The 21,107-nt window shown below is 37.3% G+C and overlaps 2 protein-coding genes across 2 annotated transcripts in view; one reads left to right on the top strand and one right to left on the bottom strand.

Moving 5' to 3' along the window:
- The window catches only part of LOC137404961 (cingulin-like protein 1), a 29,105-nt gene extending 25,440 nt beyond the window's left edge, over positions 1–3,665 (bottom strand). The window contains exon 1 of the mRNA XM_068091189.1: positions 3,568–3,665. The gene's annotated coding sequence lies outside the window, so the exon portion shown is untranslated. The remainder of the gene's footprint in view (positions 1–3,567) is intronic.
- A 4,376-nt stretch (positions 3,666–8,041) lies between these two features.
- LOC137404962 (5'-3' exoribonuclease 1-like) overlaps positions 8,042–21,107 on the top strand; it is a 47,295-nt gene continuing 34,229 nt past the window's right edge. Inside the window, exons 1-9 of the mRNA XM_068091190.1 lie at positions 8,042–8,063; positions 8,222–8,365; positions 11,023–11,154; positions 11,908–12,008; positions 12,698–12,905; positions 14,604–14,797; positions 18,004–18,094; positions 19,518–19,754; positions 20,234–20,396. Of these exons, the coding sequence (XP_067947291.1) occupies positions 8,291–8,365; positions 11,023–11,154; positions 11,908–12,008; positions 12,698–12,905; positions 14,604–14,797; positions 18,004–18,094; positions 19,518–19,754; positions 20,234–20,396 (1,201 nt within the window). The 5' untranslated portion in view covers positions 8,042–8,063; positions 8,222–8,290. The remainder of the gene's footprint in view (positions 8,064–8,221; positions 8,366–11,022; positions 11,155–11,907; positions 12,009–12,697; positions 12,906–14,603; positions 14,798–18,003; positions 18,095–19,517; positions 19,755–20,233; positions 20,397–21,107) is intronic.

The raw sequence follows: 21,107 nt of genomic DNA on the forward strand, positions 1-21,107 counted from the left end.
TGCTATGTGAATTTTAACCGACTTAATTACTCATATCGCCTAATGAAATCATTGCATATCGCGTAGCTTAATTGGTTAGATTGGTAGATGGTTCCTATGGTTCCAAGATCGAATCCAGCATGAAGCAGATATTTCTTTCCTAAATTTTAATAGCTACAGCTAAACATACCAGACTTTACATACCTAAACATACCAGACTTTACATACCTAAACAACCACCGACTTTGAGATATATATATATACGGAAATGTAACACATTTTTTATTGTAATTGGTGCCATCCTTGTTTGACTTTAGTATAAAAGTTAATCTTTTTTCGAGAAAGTCTCACACATCCTGTTAAATTTGGGTTCTTGTTTGCATGAGTTGAACATACCAGTAACTAAAAATTGATATGACAGCGGACTACAAGGCCATCCACAAAAGCAACTGAAACTGCTAAAATCTTCCAACCAATCTTCCATCTTCCAAGCATGACAATCTTTTTTAAGGCCTTCAAGCTTCTTGGGTACACCTCATAAATGACTTTACTAGCGACGTGTTGTGTATTTGTCTTCTCAAGCCATAATACATGCGGGATTGCATTGCTTTTTATGAACACCTGCAAGGGTATGAATGTTGAAGTGCTTGTGAATATGTAGATTTAATGCTGTCTTCTCAACAACTGCTGAGTGCGCACAAGTTCTCATCCCACGCTAGAAAGATCTGCCTGTCTGCAGCCACATCAATCTATCTGCAAAAACCTATCTCTATGATCTGCCCATGAAACTTGTCTGGCTTCTCCGTCATCGCCGATGCTTTAAAGGTAGGTGGAAGTTCCTCTTCTGAATTCTGATGTGATTTCTCCTCAACATTTCCATGAACATACAGCGTAGAAGAAGTGGCCACAAAATTTATGCTGGGTGCCTCTGCCTTAACCTTGACACCGCAATTATAATTATTAGCTAAAGACTCAGCATAACTGAAACAAATGGAAGAGAATGGAGCACAGACAAAGGAAACAGGTGTCCTAATGATCTAATTGGCTGATTCTTGTCTTCAATCTGTATCGTTTATCTAGCTTGCTGCAAGGGTATATGACAAAGGTTCATCCTTTTCACTTCTAATCTTAGGAGCGAACCTCTCTAATTTTTTTGATCAGGGTTTGTGGATGGTTGTGGCCATTTCCTCCGTACTCTACAATTGCTCATCAAGTCTCTCATCTAAAACTACGTTTGACATGGTGTGAGTTAACATTGACTTAGCGATTGCTTTGTCAGTTTTCTCTCTCTAAAACAGCCATCCTTTCAAATTGATCTTTAACCAGCCTCGGCTCTTTTGTCAGTTCTAATGACATCGAGTACAACACCTTAGCCAATTCTGTCGGCTGCCAAGGTTGCTTCCTCCAAGCTCAGATCATCTACTTGGGTACTGAATGTCTCTAGCCATTGGTGGCCTTATTGGTTGATGGTCAGTTAATTGATAGCTCTTTGTTGTAGTGAAAGTTTGTTCAAGATATTGTGCCTGGATCAACAGTAGGTGCCATTAAAGACCACAGCAGTCTACAGCTGATTAAAAATGTTACAAGTGTATTTCATTTTCAGCAGCATACCCCGACTACGGTAGCATAAAAAACCTCTGCCCTCTGTTATCCAATGATGGAAACCTTCAATATAAACTGTGTAGCTCTCCTCTTGCTTCAGACTAGGACAATTCAATTATATGCAACAACTTTCTGTTTACATTAGCGACTGATTCGAATCTACCAGTCTTGGACCATTTTCTCTAAGCAGGATTCTAATTGTACCAGCAACAACTTCATCATTTCACCCACTCAATGCACAGACTTCAGTAACCTGCTTGATAAACAAGTTGATGTCTCCATACTTATCAAAGAGTAGTAGTTTGAGGTCTACTCAACCACCTACAAATATGGTATAACCATTGCCTATGCTCAACATCACATCTTTGCAACAAATCGGTTGGTCAAGAATTGGGGAGAACAAAGAATGAATTTCCGAGGTCATCTTTTGGTGACGAATATTTGCAGTCACAAGCAGATAGTCAGCCCTGCGATTCCGACACATATTTCTGGGGCATCTCATCATTCAAAGTTGTCCCATCAATGTGTTTCGATGTGTTCGAGCTCAACATTTCTTCTGCTTGCGCCTGCTTGGAAGTTATCACCAAATAGGCAGTAATGGATAAAATGGGTTCATCATCTTCAAAAGTAGATTAGTATACATTTTGATATTTTGCCTTCAGCCACATCTCATTCAAAACTTGATCAACAAGTATTAGATTTTACATAAAGCTAAACTTCTATCGCAACAGGAATAAAAAATCCCTTCATTGCCACCGATGAAGTGGAAGTCAGCTTTGACTAGCCACTTTCAAATGGGCTTTGCATACCATTTGTCTTATAATAAATAAGTAATAGCTCTCGAGCACAACTGTGAGAGCAGCATATAATGTGGCTAGTTGTTTGGTATGGCCATTTATTGATAAACATTTACAGTAAACTAAGAACAGGCAGATAACAATTGAATACAGTCTAATGCAACTGCAATCAAATGTAATGCTGAGATAAGTAGACAATAATAACTTTAAAGGAAAACAGTCCCAACATCGACAAGTCCGAACCTAGACAAGTCCCAATCTCGACAGAGGTTGGTCCGAATCTAGACAAAGGTTGGTCCGAACATCGACAAAAGCTGATGCAGTTTTACAATAATTTAATCTTCAACAAATAATAAATGTCTTTTTGCCGTTATATCCTCACGTCAAGAAATAACAATCAAAGCTACTCACTGAAGTTTAGATTTCAAATAAAACATTTTGCTAGCTTAACAGTCAACCATATTTATGATTGTTACTTGTTTTAGCATTCGTTCTATATTTAGGTTGGGCAAAATATTGTTAGGCCTACAAAAGCTGGAGAGTGCTGCATCAAATGGATCACAAGATATTTTTGCACAAATAAATCTTTTACATATAAATCGCTCATTTATTATGAAAATAGTAGATGGTAAAATAGTAAAACTGCTGTCGAGATTGGACCAACCGTTGTCGATATTCAAACTCGTCGAGTTTCAAACCAGTCGAGGTTCGGACTATAAACCCAAACAGAACCCAAACAGTTACACATGTAAATGTACACAGGTGAAGAGATAAGATCGTATTTTTTTTCTTTTCAACAAATTCCAATGCAGTTTCTTGCTCTTTGTTTTTTCACTACACTATTTGCCTTTCTCTTCACTCGTTGTTCAAGCCAGACGTTTTCTCCTCATTAGTGCTTCGGCCCAGCACACTAGAGCATCGCAGCTTACATAGGCAAGTGTTGTGCTCTAATCTATTAGCTTTCCTTGCAGGTTAGATCACGTATAAACAGGCTATTTACTGAAAATCTGAGCTTTAAATATTTATCGCGTTATACAGATGTTGCAACTTTTATTAAAAAATCAATTACACATACATCTATTATTCTATCGCTCAAAAAAGAAAGAACTCAGTATCGTTCGCTATCACCAGCAAAAATGTGAGTGAGTTAAAAATGATAAAAAGAAACAATTTAATTGATAAAACTCACAAAATCGTCAAAGGTCTGAGTAGGACTACAACAACAAATATCAACCAACGTTACGGTAATGAATATTAGAAGAGAGTTATTAATGCTCGAATTATCGCATTCGATACGCTTTCGTCTGAACTGAATTTCTATGGAGATGAACGCTGAGGGCATAGTACACAAACACACACTTAATATATTGTGTGAATGTTTTCGCTACTACTTGCCCGTATTAATAATAACAAAAACTTAATCTAAGGTCATTATTTATGCGCATGCGTTAACAAATGAAGTTTTTTCTACCGGAAATATATATAAATCGCACTAAAATATTAGCCGAAAATTCAGCGTCCGACTAGTTCAACGCACATTTTTAGATTATAACTTTGTCATAACACGTTTAATTTGCCATTGCACCGCCTAATTTGTTGGCATACTCTGGTTTTAATAAGAACCTGGTTTTAACAAGATACTGGTTTTAAAGCGGTAGGTTATTTGTTTACATAAATCAAATTACGCGCTGATAATTATAGCAAATTGTTTAGCGATATTCTGCTGTGATCCTCAGGGCTGATACTCTGAAAGAAACACCCACCTGGATAGGCCCAGACTTGGATATTGTACCCCCAATCACCTGGTTGGTCAATTGGAATTTGGATAATGTACCCCCAATCACCTGGTTGGTCAATTTGAAATACACCCCCTAAACACTGGGAGTTCCCTAGAGGGCGCCTAGGTTCCAGGCTGCGCTAAACATCTAATATGATTCATGTATTAATAAAGCAAAAACAAGCTACAAACAAAATTCCCAATTTTATTTAATTACGTTTTTATTTCGGATTTTTTGTTGGTTTAGTATTGCAAAAACGATCGTTTTTCTTCTGAAAACGGCTTATTTTTTGTTTCTAACATAGACCAATATATTGTAGTTTACTATTGGTAAAAAAATTAAACAAAAAGACAATTAGATAACCATAAATCAATTTATAAAAACCGTTCGTGTGGTGACATAATAGTCGCTCTGTTTACTAGCGTCAGTATCGCAAAACGACAAAAATGTTGCTATGCCTGCAAAAGGGTTAATAAAACTTATTCCAAACACGAACCATCAGATCATCATTTCATTTACAAAAGAAAACATAATAATACCAATAACAGAAATATCATATCATTCATTCTGAGTATACTGCTAAAGGGTTGCTAAGATGATGCAGTGTCGACTGTCTCTTTTCCCTTCCTTTTCCGTCAGCAAGCATGCAAGTTTTAATGCAATCTGCATTAAAATGAAGACTGTGGACTTTTGGTGCAATTTATTGGTATTACTTTGGCTGAATAAAACCTTAATGAGCATGGGCCCTTTTACTAGCTTGGTTGTGGAAACCCCCCCTAAAGTAGCAAATTCCCTGACAGTGCCCCATGGTCTGAAAACCCCCCTGAAACGTGATTTTGGGCCGAACCTAATGGGCCTTTTGAGGGGGAGTATCAGCCCTGGGCTGTGATCTACATGGCATTTACTATTGCTAGCTACAATTATCTGCTAGTATAGTGCTAGTTGTAGTGTGGTTTTATATTGTTAATATGTGATAAAACTGCCACCAATGTAATGCAGTACACTTGGGAAAAAGGAAAATTATTGCTGGCATAGCGTAAGTGTATGCAATGATATACAGCCATGTATAGTAACATGAATTATAGTAGTAGCATTCAGTAGTTTAAAAGGAGTTGAGTAGGCAATCAGTATTAGAACATGTTAAAAGTATCTTTTTCATCACATGGACTTTATGAATAACTGCCTAATAGGCAGAAGTGCAAGAATTTTCAAAAAATTGTTATGACTTTTAGTCATAGTTATCAAGTTATAGCTGCAAGTTTTTTTATTCAAATTTATTAAAAAAGGCTAGGCCCATTATCATGTTTATATATTATCAATATCCTGGGTAGTATTGCTCAACTGCAGTTCAAAATTTGAATACTTTGCAAACAGTTACACATCCCGAAATAGATTACATGTCGATGCAAATAATCAGTGATACACCAACAAATAAAATGTAGGATCAAGCAAGTGATAGCATTTGCTAGCAAAGGTCATGAGCTAGAGGCGTAACAAGGAAAACAACCGAGGGACATAGCAAAGTGCCAAAAAGAAGGCCTAGTAAGAGTAGTACATTAATTATCTAACTGTAAGGACGGCTGTAATTTACCAATAAGCACCAGCTCATCAGGCAGCCATAAAACTCCATGATAATAATTTATCTAATGACAGCATTCAAGGAGCTCAACCAAGACTGATGAAATGAAAAATAAGTACTAGCTTAATTTATTCCTGACTGAATCATAATTTCTGCTTGGGTTTTGAACTACTGTCAGAAACAATTGCTAAATCTGAAGTTGTTATTACTAAAAGTTAATTGATACTTGCTATTTAACATTCGGATCCAAAGAGTCTTGCACCTCATAATGTCAATCATTATTAACATTGAGTAAAAAGCAACCTCATTCCCTATTAGAACAGGGATATTGGTACAGTTAATTTCAGCAAAGATTTGGCAGTGGCTTTGGGCTTGTGAATAAAAGTAAAAAGCTCATTGATGTATGGCCTTATAAGTCAATTTTCCTTATACCATTAAAGGTTGACTTGCAACAAAATTCACATTACAGTTTTTTGATATCAAAAGATTCTCCTTGTCTTACTCTGTTGTGTTGTAGGTGCAAAATATGCGGGAATGTGATTACAAGCTCTTGAAAGCTCAAAAACGGACAGTTAATCGCTATAGACACCGCCGTAGTTTGGATTCTCTTTCCAAAACGACTCAAATGTGACGTAATTGTGGTAGATGGTTTCTGTTTACACTTTCCTGCAACCTTATTCGTCGAAATATTTTCACAAATATACTTCATGCATTCAATAAAACTATGTCTATTGTTCTTACGTGTCTATTTTATCGTCATAGTGATGCTGTCACTTTTAGCACTGATATCTTATAACTTACCGTAAAAATTCGTTAAACTTTTTAACCTTAGCTCGTAGAAGTGCATATCACTGTCTGATAATCATGACGAGCCTGTTGGTCACCTGTGATAATCGAAAAGTGCTGCAAAAATTATTTTCGAAGTATTGGGTCACATGATCAGATTATGACTTGACGATTAGTTCAAGCCGAAACAAAACTGTAAAGTAGCGAGCATCTATATTTGATACGGGGTCTTCGATGAAACCCGAAGTGTTTGTCATAAACTAGTGCTACGGTAAGTTTGTATTGAGCTTTTTATTCGCCTTTCAATTTACGTGAGAACATCACGTGACAAGACAATAACCAAACTATCATAACTACGTCAGAGAAATAAAGAGATTCCAATCTACGGCGGCTTTTCGTTTTTGGAGCTTTTAAGAGCTTGTAATCACATTTCCACATATTTGGCACCTACAACACGACAGAGTAAGACATGGTGAATCTTTTGATACCAAATAACTGTAATGAGAATTTTGTTGCAAGTCAACCTTTAACATTTTTGTATCTATAGTTAAATGGGAAAATTAAACAAAAAGGATAGTCAGTGTCAATATCACTAGATATAGCTTTTACAATTACTATTAATATCACATGAGATCACTATCAATAAAAACTGCATTAATTTTAGTTCTAGCCAAATGTTACATTCTCCCTGACATCCGTTGCCATCTGTTAAAGATCAACTTGCACTAAGTTTTTTGTAGATTTTGTCAGAGAGTATTCTTCTATCATTTGTGATTGTTTTTAATGTTTGACACAATCACACATGGTAGAAGATTACCGATATTTTCTGATAAAATCCCAAGTTTGTGTATGTTCATTTTTAAGGCTTCTCAATTTCAAACTAATCTTTAAGCCCGGTTGTGCAAGGGTGCAATAGTCCCTCACTACAAAAAAAATGAAGAATTACTGTTGTAGATTTAAGGATTTTACCATTTAATTGCTGACAAAAGCTACAACTAATAGTTAACAGGGTGGTAGAGACATTCTCATTGCTGAGTCAGTGAAGCCCGTGCAAGTGTAAACTGCTGTAGTACTGATTGTCTTAGCATCACTACTGTTGCTGGAAATGAACAGTTCATGCAGAGAGTGACAAGTATTAGAAATTGCTTACACACCTTTTAAGGAGCTCTTTATTGCTTCAATTAGAATTAATAAATTGTTCAAAATATTTTTTGAGGCCCTCTAGAAAACTCTTTTATCAATTATGATCACATAGTTTCTGTTAGTGGGTGAACTGCAAGCTTCTTAATCTCTGTCTGCATTTTAATATCTTCAATATCTAGGTTCATAACATGGAGGTGAGCTGAGTAAATATAACACTCTCAAGTACAAACCCACCAAGATCAACGTCATCTACTTGAGTAAAAATATGTTTTTTTTGTTCATGATTTTATAGGCTAGTTACAAAGATACAACCCTGAAAATGCCCTATGTTCAAATATGCCTCTATATGGGATAGATGTCTGAATATGCCTCTATATGGGATAGATGTCTGAGGTTGAGGTATCTTAGATTAGTTTAAGCATTTGAAGACAGTATATCAAATATGGTAAAGGATTTCCCTATAAGGTTCATTATATAGATGCATTATAAAAGAAAAAGGGTTCTCCAAAGTACGGAACTCTCTTTTGTCTTACATCGCAGTGCTGTTCTGTTTGCAGTGACGGACGCAGCACTTTTTAGACGTAATTCCTAATTGGCATGCCCACAGATAAACAAGAATCTTCAATATGGGTGTGCCGAAGTTTTACAGATGGATTAGCGAGCGATACCCTTGTCTAAGTGAGACGGTAAAAGACCACCAGGTGAGCTCACCATTCGTGTTCTTCAGATGACAAGGTTGTTATATTGATAGTTGATAATGGAACCATAAAGAGATTAATAAAAAAAGGGTAAATGGCCTGTCATCTGTTGGTGTACACATTAAGTTGCGGACTCCACTAAACTTGTGCTAAATACATATCGTAAAACCTCTAATTGAACGTCATAGCGCTCCATTTTTCAACCCTTCAATGGTGGTGGTCAATTAGAGGTGGCGTTCAAATATAGGCTGGCGGTCTATTTTTCAAATACATGTAGCTCGTCAGAATTTTCGGAAAATAAATTTAGCCCTATTACGGGCGAAGCAAAAGTCGCCTATATTATGACCTCTTATTCCGGTGGACCGATATGAAACATTTGCAATGCAATAAATCTTATAAATAAATAAACAAATAAATAAACTTATCACAAACGTGTCAAAGATGTTTTAATAAATATGCATCAAAAAACCGACAAATATTTCTACCAGTTGGTATCTATTGCTTGAAATTGACCTGCAATTATATTATAGCCTGTGTCCTTTGCAATTTGTTGGCATTCTCAATTTTATTTTATTCCAAAGTTGAAGATATATTTTATTTTATACCTATATATAAACAATCTTGCATAAAAGCTCATTGCACTCACTGATGTGTTTGCTAGTTTGCAGCCGAAACTAGCTTTGTACGTGCATTAGAAGTGGAGTTGTGAGCATCGATCCATTGTAAGCAGTGTTAATATAGCCGCAAAATGCTATTAATTAACATGTTATAAATCTGCATATTTATAAGTTATACAACAATAACCTATAAAATGATACAAGTAACAAATATATATTAATGAAAAAGTGACATAAACGAACCACACTTATATCACATGCAGAAACAAAATTTAACGTTTTTAAAACAAAATATTTTTCCATCGTTTGCTCAGATAGCTGTGTTCTGATTGTTGCTTTCGATGAAATTTTTCGGCAGAGCAAAACTTTCACGTGTTGCATTTAGCACTGATGCAGTGCTAAATGCAGTGCTAAATGTTTGCTCGCTAAACGTATAACGTTTGGTCCAAAACTTGTGAACCGGTTTTTATATGCATGACCTTCGTAGTATTAGGACGGCCATAAACAAGGAACTACTATTAGCCTGAGATAGTAAGTAGTTATTTCTACGGCGTTGCTTTCAAAGTTCCATTTACCATCGTTAATTTAAACTGTTTTGTATATATGTAGGCTACTTCGAAGTAGAAAGACCGCGTTAGACAGAGAGCTACCACTAGCCTCAGAGCTCGAAAAAGCTCAGGCTTGCCGTTATGATTATTTCTATGACATTGTTCTCAAAGTTATAACGAAAAAAAATGAAAAGCTTTCGAGTTGGACAATGAGAGAATTAATTGTTATTGATATATACGACTCATTATTATTAATACGATTTTGTGGACACTTTTCTATTGATCAGTTGATATTATGAGCTCGAAAACATCAAACAATATCAAAATGGTGGTCAAATGGAGGTAGCGTTCAATTGGAGAGTGGCGCTCTATTTTTCAACCCTTCTAACAGGGTGGCGGTCAATTGGAGGTGGCATTCAAATAGAGGTGGCATTCAATTACAGGTAAAATCACTACTAGGGCCTATAATAATATTTTTGTATAGCTAGTTTCCAGTAAATATTAGATTGGAATGGCATTTACACAAAACCAATTAAATTAAAAAAAATGTGTATTACATGTATTATATATTGGAATCAGATTTACAATTTTAAGAAAAGAAAGTTAATAATCCTTGTAACTCCTTGTAAATCAATGCAAAAAGAATAATCATTACATGCAAGGAATTTACTAAAATGCGTCTATATATTACTATGCGGAATCAGAATGGTTTAATTGTAGCTGCATCACCCAAAGCCTGACAAGTTTTTTTTGGTATTTGGGCAATGTGTTTGCACCATGTATTGCTCTTGTTCCACCCAGCTAATGTTGATAAATTTTTATTTGTGTTAAGGTTTTATTTGGACTCTTTCATAGCTGGTTGTCAAAGAAATAGTCATAAATTTGTGAGTTCTAAAATTTTAAAATTTCTAAAATTGTACCTCAATTTCCACATTATATGTACTTAAGTAACATCTGCTTCCAAATTTGCAAAATTTCTAAAACTCATATAAAGACTCATTGAGCATTCAAACATTCCAATAACTGATACAAATTTATTGGATACAAAACTTGTATTGTTTCAAAGTATTGAAAGAAATACAAGTTTTGCTATACTTTGTTTCAATTCTATAACTGAATAGTCTGATGTCATAGCAAAAACACTCTTCATGCAGCTAAGCAAGTTATTAGGAATATCCTTCGTTTTTTCGTGACATCATTTTATCGTTGTCTGCCATCTTTATGGACAACTTCTATCGTTGAAAACACGAAGCTTCTGCAATTAATTATTGCAAACAATGCTTTTGTTTGCAAATTTTTTATTTTAGTATCATATAAACACCGAAAAATACTATTAATCAAGAGAATGTTGATCGTTTTCTACAAAGATGGCGGCTTTTTCGTGAGTGCATGTGCAAACAGGGTGATGACGTAAAAAAAAACGATGGATTGCATATGTTCTAAAAGAACTATACTTCTCTGAGGAGAGCTTTTCAATTGGTTCTTTTAAATACAGATACCCGAGTTTGATAATCTCTATCTGGATATGAATGGAATTGTTCATGTTTGCTCGCATCCAGATGACTCCAACCCGCACTTTCGAATTACAGAGGAGAAAATATTTGCTGACATTTTCCATTATCTGGAGGTGAGTTCGTTTGGAGTACTTGCAATCTCATTATTACTTATGGTTTTTACAATACACTGTGTTTCCATTCATGATGCAATTAATATGCAAGTTTGTGGCATCAGCAAGATGGAAACAGGAAACAGGACAAGCCCGCAAGTAAAATGAGTTTTGTTACTTGTAAATTTTTATCAAATGTTTCATGCTTGCAAAAGATGGATATAGCCTATGCGAATGATGCGCAAGAAGATGCCGCACAAGCTATTCCATTTTAAACATTTTTACACTTGAGTTATTCCTATTTCGAAAGCGTTCTGCTAAGCGAGACAGGAGTGTGCCCTATGACCTCTGGCATAGAATTCCATACCTTTTTGTTAACAAGCTCAACATGCGAATGAGTCCTTTTGATTACGCTTTCGATTGTAGGCTTTCGTAATGTCTTGAAGGAACGCAGGGTTAGTTCAACACGTATATGTATATTTACATGGTGCACAGGCTTAGTTCAACACATACATGTATATTTACATGGTGCACAAGGTTAGTTCAACACGTATATGTGTATTTACATGGTGCACAGGGTTAGTTCAACACGTATATGTGTACTTACATGGTGCACAGGGTTAGTTCAACACGTATATGTATATTTACTAGGTGCACAGGGTTAGTTCAACACGTATATGTGTATTTACTAGGTGCACAGGGTTAGTTCAAAACATATATGTGTATTTACATGGTGCACAGGGTTAGTTCAACACATATATGTGTATTTACTAGGTGCTGTTCAGGATGATAAAACCTAAGAAAGTTTTCTTCATGGCCATAGATGGAGTTGCTCCACGTGCCAAGATGAACCAGCAGAGGGGAAGACGATTCAGGTGTGATCAGGCATGGTCTTGCTATTTCATTGGATGTATAATTAATAAAAAGATAACATTCCTATGGAGGCTCTGTAACGTGAGATAAGGTTCGCCTAGACTTACCAATAGCCACCACTCGGAAATGTAATGTTGGCCTCGCATGCGAACGTCTTGTTCGCTAGAAGGTTTAATGACCCTGAAAATAGAATATATCTAGTTCAAAGTTGCAGGTTCTTCTGCACAATGTTGCTAGCTAATCTGTTAACTTTGCTAGCTAACGTTGCTTGCTAGTTGCTGCTAAGTGTAGCTGGTCCACAAGCAATAAGGAACAAACAAGCCTAGCTAGCTGCTCGTCTACTGGTGCCTCACAATATTACAAAAGGATTTCATGGAAGAATTCCAAACTTATTTTGTTTCTTCTTTACTGTGGTAGCTTCCTGTCGAAGGTTAGCTGTTGGTTTGTTAGTGTTACAAAGGATTTGTATAACCCTTTCAGCATATCCTCCTCAAGTACATAGCGGTTCCAGTTTGTAGGTCCAAGGCTAGCTAAATGATTGGACAGAGTGTAACATGTAGGATGTAAACTATCAACTGCTATTTGTTTTGGCTTGTGGGACTTGCTGAATATGACTGTTTAATTACATATGAAAACATCGGCTATTATAACGCTGTGAGGCATTGCTGACTAATGGTTGCTATTATTTCAGAACTGCCAATGATGCGGAGGTGATGGAGAGACTAGCCAAGTCTCGCGGTGAGGAGCTACCAAAAGAGGCTAGGTTTGACTCAAATTGTATTACCCCTGGAACAGCCTTCATGGATCGCTTGCACAAACAGCTGCAGTACTTTGTAGTTAGCAAGATTAGCAGTGATGAACTATGGCGCGGAGTCACAGTCTATTTGTCTGGCCACGAGGTTAGTAAGCTAGTCATCCAGCTGGCTCTTCCTTTCATATCTACTGCGTTTCCATGCTTCGAATTGGTTCGGAGTTGCTTCCACTTGAATCGTAAAAAGGGTAAAATCCGAGCGCATTCAATGCCATTTCGTTTTGGTAAATTTGTGTGTAGGCGTTTGCTGTAAGAGTACTATTCAACGTCATAGAGAATCTCACTGCTAATCCAAATCAATAATACTCTGCTAAGCTCTCCTCAGTAGAGGTAAAAAAATTCTTCTTAGACTTAACTTTTCAAGCTTCAAAAAGGTTCCTTACTAGAAGTGACTGTTGTTCATGTAACCTTTGAAATAATAACTGTATACCAAGTAGTAAATTTTGTTGATATTCTGTAATATAGAGCACAGCAATAAAGAAAATAAATAAAATTGTTATCAGGCATCCTGGCTTAGTTTGTGCAACTAGTTGACTACGCATGAATTGTGAAGGAACCCAAATGTGAGTCTACTTTACCAAGTTTTGTTGTGAGTGATACATCACGGATCTTGGAAAAAGATATATAGTGCAACTCCGAATCATTGAAACGGTAGGACATGAATTCATCGGTAGTGGGTAACTCCAAACTTATTCGAAGCATAAAGTGAGTTGGGTGTTGCTACACAGAGATGCTGAACAGTTACTTGGTCAGTATTCACATGATCCGGATAGTGTGTCAAGCTTGTCGGAAGCGTGATAAATTTTTAGTTAGCACTTACAGAGGTTTTCAAAAATGAGGCCCAAGCCATATAAAATGTAGTTCTTTTCACCTTATGACATCCATTCCAGATACACAGCTTGTTACTCCCTATCATATTCAACATTATTGTCTGTAGAACCAAATGTTTCTCTAATACATTTGTGATGACAGTAGAGCTGTTTGACTGGGGTTTTTAAAGTTAAGAATCGTTTGTATAAACAAGCTTTGTTATATATTTGTTACACCATTTTCTTTGTGTAAAGGTTATCTAGATTTATCGATTTATTTATCGTTTAAAGTAAATTAAAAATAAATAGCAGCAATAGTATGTTTATATTCTCTCAAGCGACGCAGCACACCCTCGCTCACAACCGCTACATGTTAACTCTGGACACTAGCAACCTAGTTACCATTATATTATGGCCTTCTATGAGTTAACTGTTGATCGGGTTGATCAAGTTGAGATACAGGGTTGTTGAGGCCAGTTTTACCGTTGCGGTACTGATTCACACCATATTATCGTATGTCGACGTTAATCACACAATAATTCGGTGACCGTCTGGGATGACAATGTTCACACTGTCACAAACTCATCTGCATTTACATCAATGAATAGTCTCGGCATAGCTTATTCATTATACAATGCACACTCGAAAATGATGAAACAGTAGTCCTGCAGCAACTGTGATGGAATAAAATATAGATCTAGCAATCTGCGACAACCAATCACAATCGCCGAAGCAGTACATATTGCACAGGCTGTCCAAGATACTCAGGGAACTATCGGGAAAGTTTGACAGCTGCAATCTTTTTCGATGTATCCATGTTTCCATGACGATGCCATTGATTTACCGCGCACATAGTCGATGAATAACCTTGTCTAGAAGACAACTCCGATATAGTGTGAAGCAGCCTTTCCTGGGGTGTAACTTTATATCCGGTATGCATAGTTTGTACACGTAGCTATGAATATTATTGCTTACAGACTCCGGGAGAGGGTGAGCATAAGATTATGGACTTCATACGCAGTGAAATGGCCAGGCCTGATTTTGATACGAATACGCGCCACTGCTTATATGGACTTGATGCTGACCTGGTAATGCTCGGACTCACCACTCACCAGCCCCACTTTGCCCTTCTCAGAGAGGAAGTGAGATTTGGTAAACAGACCCAAAAGCGGTGAGACTGGACAACTACATCTTCTCTAATTATGCGTTCTCCGCTACTCTTTAGCACACTTAAAAGTGTTCTATAGATGATTTTCAAAAGTAATTCGCTATTTAATATTTTTGTTAGTAATTTAGTCTGATATGATGCAGGCTGAAAAGTTGGACACTGACAGGGGCCGTAAGCGTGGGGCGAGCGAGTAGCCTAACTAATTATTATTAGACTAATATCCTGGCAGTCCGGTGCACTGTGGGAGATTGTTAGGTGTAATAATAAAGCGCACATTTATCCCGGAATCGGCAATGTGGTCGAGTAGCACAGATGCTAGAGTGCTAAGGCGAAAGTCGGAATTCAAATCACAGGCGATGCAATATTTTTCACAACATCCACCGGTGGCTACGGACAGATATGGCTCTTATTATAGTAAAGATTGAAATAGCGAGCTGCTCAGCTAGACAAAATTATGTATACTTTCATCATCAGTTATATTCACACCTAGTTTATTATTATTGCTATTTGCTTAACATATAATTTACGGTGTTAATAAATGTTCCATTTTTATTATATGTTCAAGAATGCCTTGAATGTTTATAAGTTTTATTACATGTAATGTGATCCCCCAGTCTGTGACAGTGAATAGTGAAGTCAGCCAACGGAGTGAGCTAGCTCATCGTGCGCCTGGCTCTATTCCTAGCTTTACTCAAGGAACAACTGTTGAGAAGGAAACAAGGAGTTGTTTACTCCTTTTTTGTAACTTCTTGGCGTAAGGTTTTATTATTTTCCTTGTGTGGCTTTTCATTAGGCCCAAGGGCTTTCATGAGCCCCGGGAGCTTTCATAAGCCCCTGGGGCGCATAGATCTTCTGGCACTTTTATATGGTTAATCATTGAAGCTTATTATACATAATCATGTACAAGCTGTTGAGTATTATGGCTGCTTCAAGCTCCTCATAATATCAACTCACTTACAGTATAATGAATTTAGCGGAATGCCTGGCGTTGCGCGGGCATTAAAAATCAGTTTGTAAACAGTGATAGCAATGCCACACTTATAAACTCGGCTTATAAACAACGCCACGCGCCATTAGCCTGGCACATTGCCAATGGCTAATTGAAGTGAGCTCTTACTAATACATAGAATGACGTTGCGCCGTAATGGAGAGCGGTAGCGTATTTTCACCCACATAGCGACATATATCGCCCACTGAATCCATCGATCTCACTGTAGCTAAGTTGGTAAAGCATATGTCTGGCTAATGGGAGGTTCTGAGATCAAATCTTCTGCGATTCTTCATTCCAATATTTTAATAGCTATAGTTGGAACACATATAGACCTACTGAATTACACACAGATACGCACACAGAATTTGAGATTTATATCGTTATCTATAAATATATATTTATAGATAACAATGTAAATATATATAACGATAGAAATATTAGACACCTTTCACATTTATATATACATGTATATATATAGAGATGAAGGTAAAAGGTGTCTAAAATTTATAAATAGTATTATATGTATACACCTACATTTATATACCACAAAAGTTTAGTCTATGGTTTCATTTTATAGTTAATGTGTGTCAATGGAATCATACACCTCCAACAACAAACATACTGTGTACCTCAGACTAAAGCCTTCATGAAGCTTATCCTAAGTTACATTGTGGAGTTGTATACAAAGGCTATGCAGAGAATTTCTATGAGTATTTTTACTGTTTCCAAGTTTTTCTACTGTCTCTGAGAGGATGTAATAATAAACATGTAATAATAGTAAGCATAATAATAATTATCATATCATAATATTTATTATATAATAACCTATCCTACAATAGTTACTAAATTTCCTGACCTTAGTACTCCACTCGAACAGCGTTGTAACTAAAATGCTTTACTTGTAGCTTCATATCTTGCAGATATCAAGTTTTTATCTTTGTCTAATTTAATAACGGACTCATTTTTCAAAGGGAACCGATAACACAACATACTTTCTATTCCATGACACCAAAATACTACATCCACTACTGTATGTTTCAGTTTATAAACTTTCTGTTACTACAACCTTCAATTCGCTATCCTACTTCTCTACAATACTATTAGATTACCAACTTTTAAAACATCTGTTCAACACACTCAATAATTCCGGATTTTTGTCCATTTTTTGGCATATACCGAAACACGCCATTTGGTTGATGGCTACTAACATGGCCGATATACATGCAATAAGATAACCCTAAGATATAACCCTAAGATATAACCCTAAGATATAACCCTAAGATATAACCCTAAGATATAACCCTAAGATGACAAGAGTGGGTAATATAAAGTTGTTACTATCAATGGTGGTCACAAAATATTTTTGTAAACGTTAATTGGTAATGTAATTCTACTACGGTAATGCAATGAATATGTTCTATAATTTTTTGTTCAACCCCCTCAACCCTACATCTTCCTACACCCCCTCAACTCCTACACTCCCTCAAACCCTACACGCCCCTCACATCCTACACCCCCTCACATCCTACACCCCCTCACATCCTACACCCCCTCAACCCCTACACCCCCTCAACCCCTACACCCCCTCAACTCCTACACCCCCTCAACCCCTACACCCACTCAACTCCTACACCCCCTCAACTCCTACACCCCCTCAACCCCTACACCCCCTCAACCCCTACACCCACTCAACCCCTACACCCCCTCAACTCCTACACCCCCTCAACCCCTACACCCCCTCAACTCCTACACCCCCTCAACTCCTACACTCCCTCAACTCCTACACCCCCTCAGCCCCTACACGCCCTAAACCCCTACACCCCCTCAACTCCTACACCCCCTCAACTCCTACACCCTCTCAACCCCTACACCCCCTCAACTCCTACACCTCCTCAACTCCTACACTCCCTCAACTCCTACACTCCCTCAACTCCTACACCCCCTCAGCCCCTACACGCCCTCAACCCCTACACCCACTCAACTCCTTCACCCCCTCAACCCCTACACCCCCTCAACCCCTACACCCCCTCAACCCTTACACCCCTCAACCCCCTACACCCATTTTAACCTCTCTAATAGATTCTAAGTATTGACGCTCAACATGATTGCTCTACCATCAACTTTCATGTTGTCATTCCGTTTTCACATATTCACCCTGTAAAGGTTCATGTGAAAAACATGTTTCATATGTTTTATGTTCTTCTTGTTGTTTTTGCAGATCCAATACAGTAGAGGAAACAACATTTCACCTGCTGCACATATCAATTCTGCGGGAGTACCTTGACCTTGAGTTTGCCAGTTTGAAAATAGTGAGTTAACTAGCTATTGCTATAGCCTTTTTCTACCACAAGGATCGAAGGTACAATCATACCTCAACATATGAGCTTAATGCAATCCCTGGACTGAGCTTGTATGTCAATTCTTTCATATCTCAAATCAATTTTTATCCATATAAAATAATTAATTACAAATTAATCCATTATCACTCTCTGAAAAAAACCTAAAACTGAATAGTACTATGGAAAAACAGGTTTTTAGTTGTTCCAATTCACTACCTACACTCACAAAGTAACAATTATCTATTTGGCGGTTATAATCTGTAATAAAATGTAACATTACAATGTACAGTACTGTATGAAGCTTTTACCCTCGGGACATACGGTAGCAGCTAACAGCGGTGTGAGAGAAACTTGACTTCAACACATTTGACACATCGACACATTTGACGCATCGACACATTTGACCATAAACTTTTGTGACACTGTGTAACAGAACAAAATAAGTTATAATATTACGTTTGGCCACTAAACTTTATTCTAACTTGGTTTTTATTTTCAGTTTTTACTTTCTTTTACCGACTCAGCTCTCTTTTCCTCACTTTCACCTTCACTTTTAGACAGTATTTTTAAAATGTTTTCAAACTGTTACGATTAAAAGGACTGAGTGGTGCAGTTCTCGTAAGCGGCCTCTCGCGTACTTGGCCATCTAGCGGCCGTATCGAGGACCGTCTTGTATGGTTGTATATCAAACTTGTCTCGTACCTTCAAGCAAAGTCTGTTCGGAATTTTCCAAATACGTCAAATTTCTCGTAAGTTTAGACACTGGCATGTCGAGGTATGACTGTATACTGCAAGCACTGAGAGCTTTACCCGCTTTATGGAAGCATCGAAAGGAGACAATTCTCATTCTTCATTCTTATTTGTTCTTTTGTTTAGTTATTAATTGCTGATCTCCCGTGTGAGGGAAATAATGAAATTTACAGTTGTGATTTTATTGTGAATTTTAAATTTATAGCAGTAGCAGGTGCTGCTGGAATCAAACATAACAGAGGTAACTTCTGGCAAGGTTATGATTTATGAAATGCTGTAGAGGCGGCTGAGTGATGAGCTTAAGTTACTGACAATGTTCCTTTTATCATGGTTTATATTGTATGTTCAAGTTTCACCTACACTCATGGTGCTTGGGATTGAAATAGGTGTCAATGAACTCTTGTTCTTCATAAACTATTAATTTGAGAATTGACTTTTACAATGCTTGCTTGTTTAGTCTTGTTTAGGACAGTCTGTAACGAGTAAGCATATTTTTGTTTACAAAAGGAGGCTTTTATTCCATTTTAAATTCGTGTGTTATTTTGAACCTACATGTAGATTTGTCATGTGCACAATCCAATAATATCTGATGGTACTTGACTGTTTCAATATGTGTTAGCAATAGCTGATATTGTCTTGCAAGGATATGCACGAATTTGAATACGACTTGGAGAGAATAGTAGATGATTGGGTGTTGATGGGATTCCTTGTTGGCAATGACTTCATTCCTCACCTTCCTAACCTACACATTGCCCAGGATGCCTTGCCAACCATCTGGGCCACCTACAAGGCCACACTTCCTAAACTAGGTGGATACTTAAATGACAAAGGCCAGATTAATATGCACCGACTGGAGATATTCTTGAAAAAGTTATCAGAGGTATGATTCATTAGTTTCAGAAAGACCTAGTATGTAGTACAGTGACTCCTGTTAGTATCACTGCTCGCTAATCTGTTGGCATTACAGGACCTCTAGCTCATGCTTTATACAGGAAGTTGTAAATAATGTTAAATGTAATTACATGTATAAATGGTAGCCGATATTCTACTCAGCAAATAATAGTCCATGTTTGATGATGTACATGGTGTTGTAACGTATCGCTCTGAGTCCCTGTTCATTAACTGGGGACGGTAGGTTACTAGTCACAGTAGGTTACTAGTCACAGTAGGTTACTAGTGACAGTAGGTTACAAGTGACAGTAGGTTACTAGTGACAGTAGGTTACTAGTGACAGTAGGTTACAAGTGACAGTAGGTTACTAATGACGGTAGGTTACTAGCGAAGGCTGTATCCGTAGGTTACTGTTACTTGCATAAGCAGGTGCTGAGTTTAACACCAACTATGGCTAATTTGTTGCAGTGGGAGTCGGATAGATTCTCAGATGGCTATGCTGATATGAAATGGATGGATGGCAAAACGTCCTCCAAAGGCCGGAAGAGCAGAAACCACAGGAAGGGTAATACAGTTTTTCAGGAGGCTATGGATGACTTAGAGGATTTCGAAGAAGGAAATCTTATTGATGGTATGTATGTGCCAGTCAAGATTCACCTGTATTACAACAGCATCTGGAGTGGTAGCTTGCAGCGCAATTTCGTAGGCACAGAAACTGGTATGGCGGGTTATTGGCTAGCGTTCCTTAAACTTAGGAGACAAAACTATTGTTGCTATGTTATTGTATTTTAAATTATTGCGGTAACCAACTGGTTACCCAAGAGGAAGTTCCTCACAATTATGCTGGCTCACTTTTTGCGATGACAACAGACTTTTCTGTTATCTTTATCTGCCCACTTACTATGCATTGCAACGTGATGGTGATACTGGTTAATCTGTATATGTCTCAAAGTTTGTGTGTATTCCGTAAATCGGTGTGTCCAGCTATAGATATTAAAATCTCGGAATACGGATTTTTGGAATCAAAAGTCCGTATCGCGTAAGATTTAATCTCGGAACCTCCCATTCTCGAGGCAATATGCTAAATTATTGAGCTACACAAGATTAATGGATTTATTGGGCGATGGGAGTCTCATGTCGATTAAAATACAAATAGCGACCCTACATTAAATTACAGTGGAACATCGGTAAAGTTTGCTCTCACGGCCGTCATTAGTGAGTTTAGCAATAGAGATACTAGCTTACTCAAATTAGACATTGGCAATGTGCAAGACGAATGGCAAGTGGCAGGCAACTACATTACCTGCAACTGTTTATAAGCTGTTTTTAATATCCCGCAACG

This window comes from Watersipora subatra, chromosome 9, assembly GCF_963576615.1.
Source record: "Watersipora subatra chromosome 9, tzWatSuba1.1, whole genome shotgun sequence".
NCBI lineage: Eukaryota > Metazoa > Bryozoa > Gymnolaemata > Cheilostomatida > Watersiporidae > Watersipora > Watersipora subatra.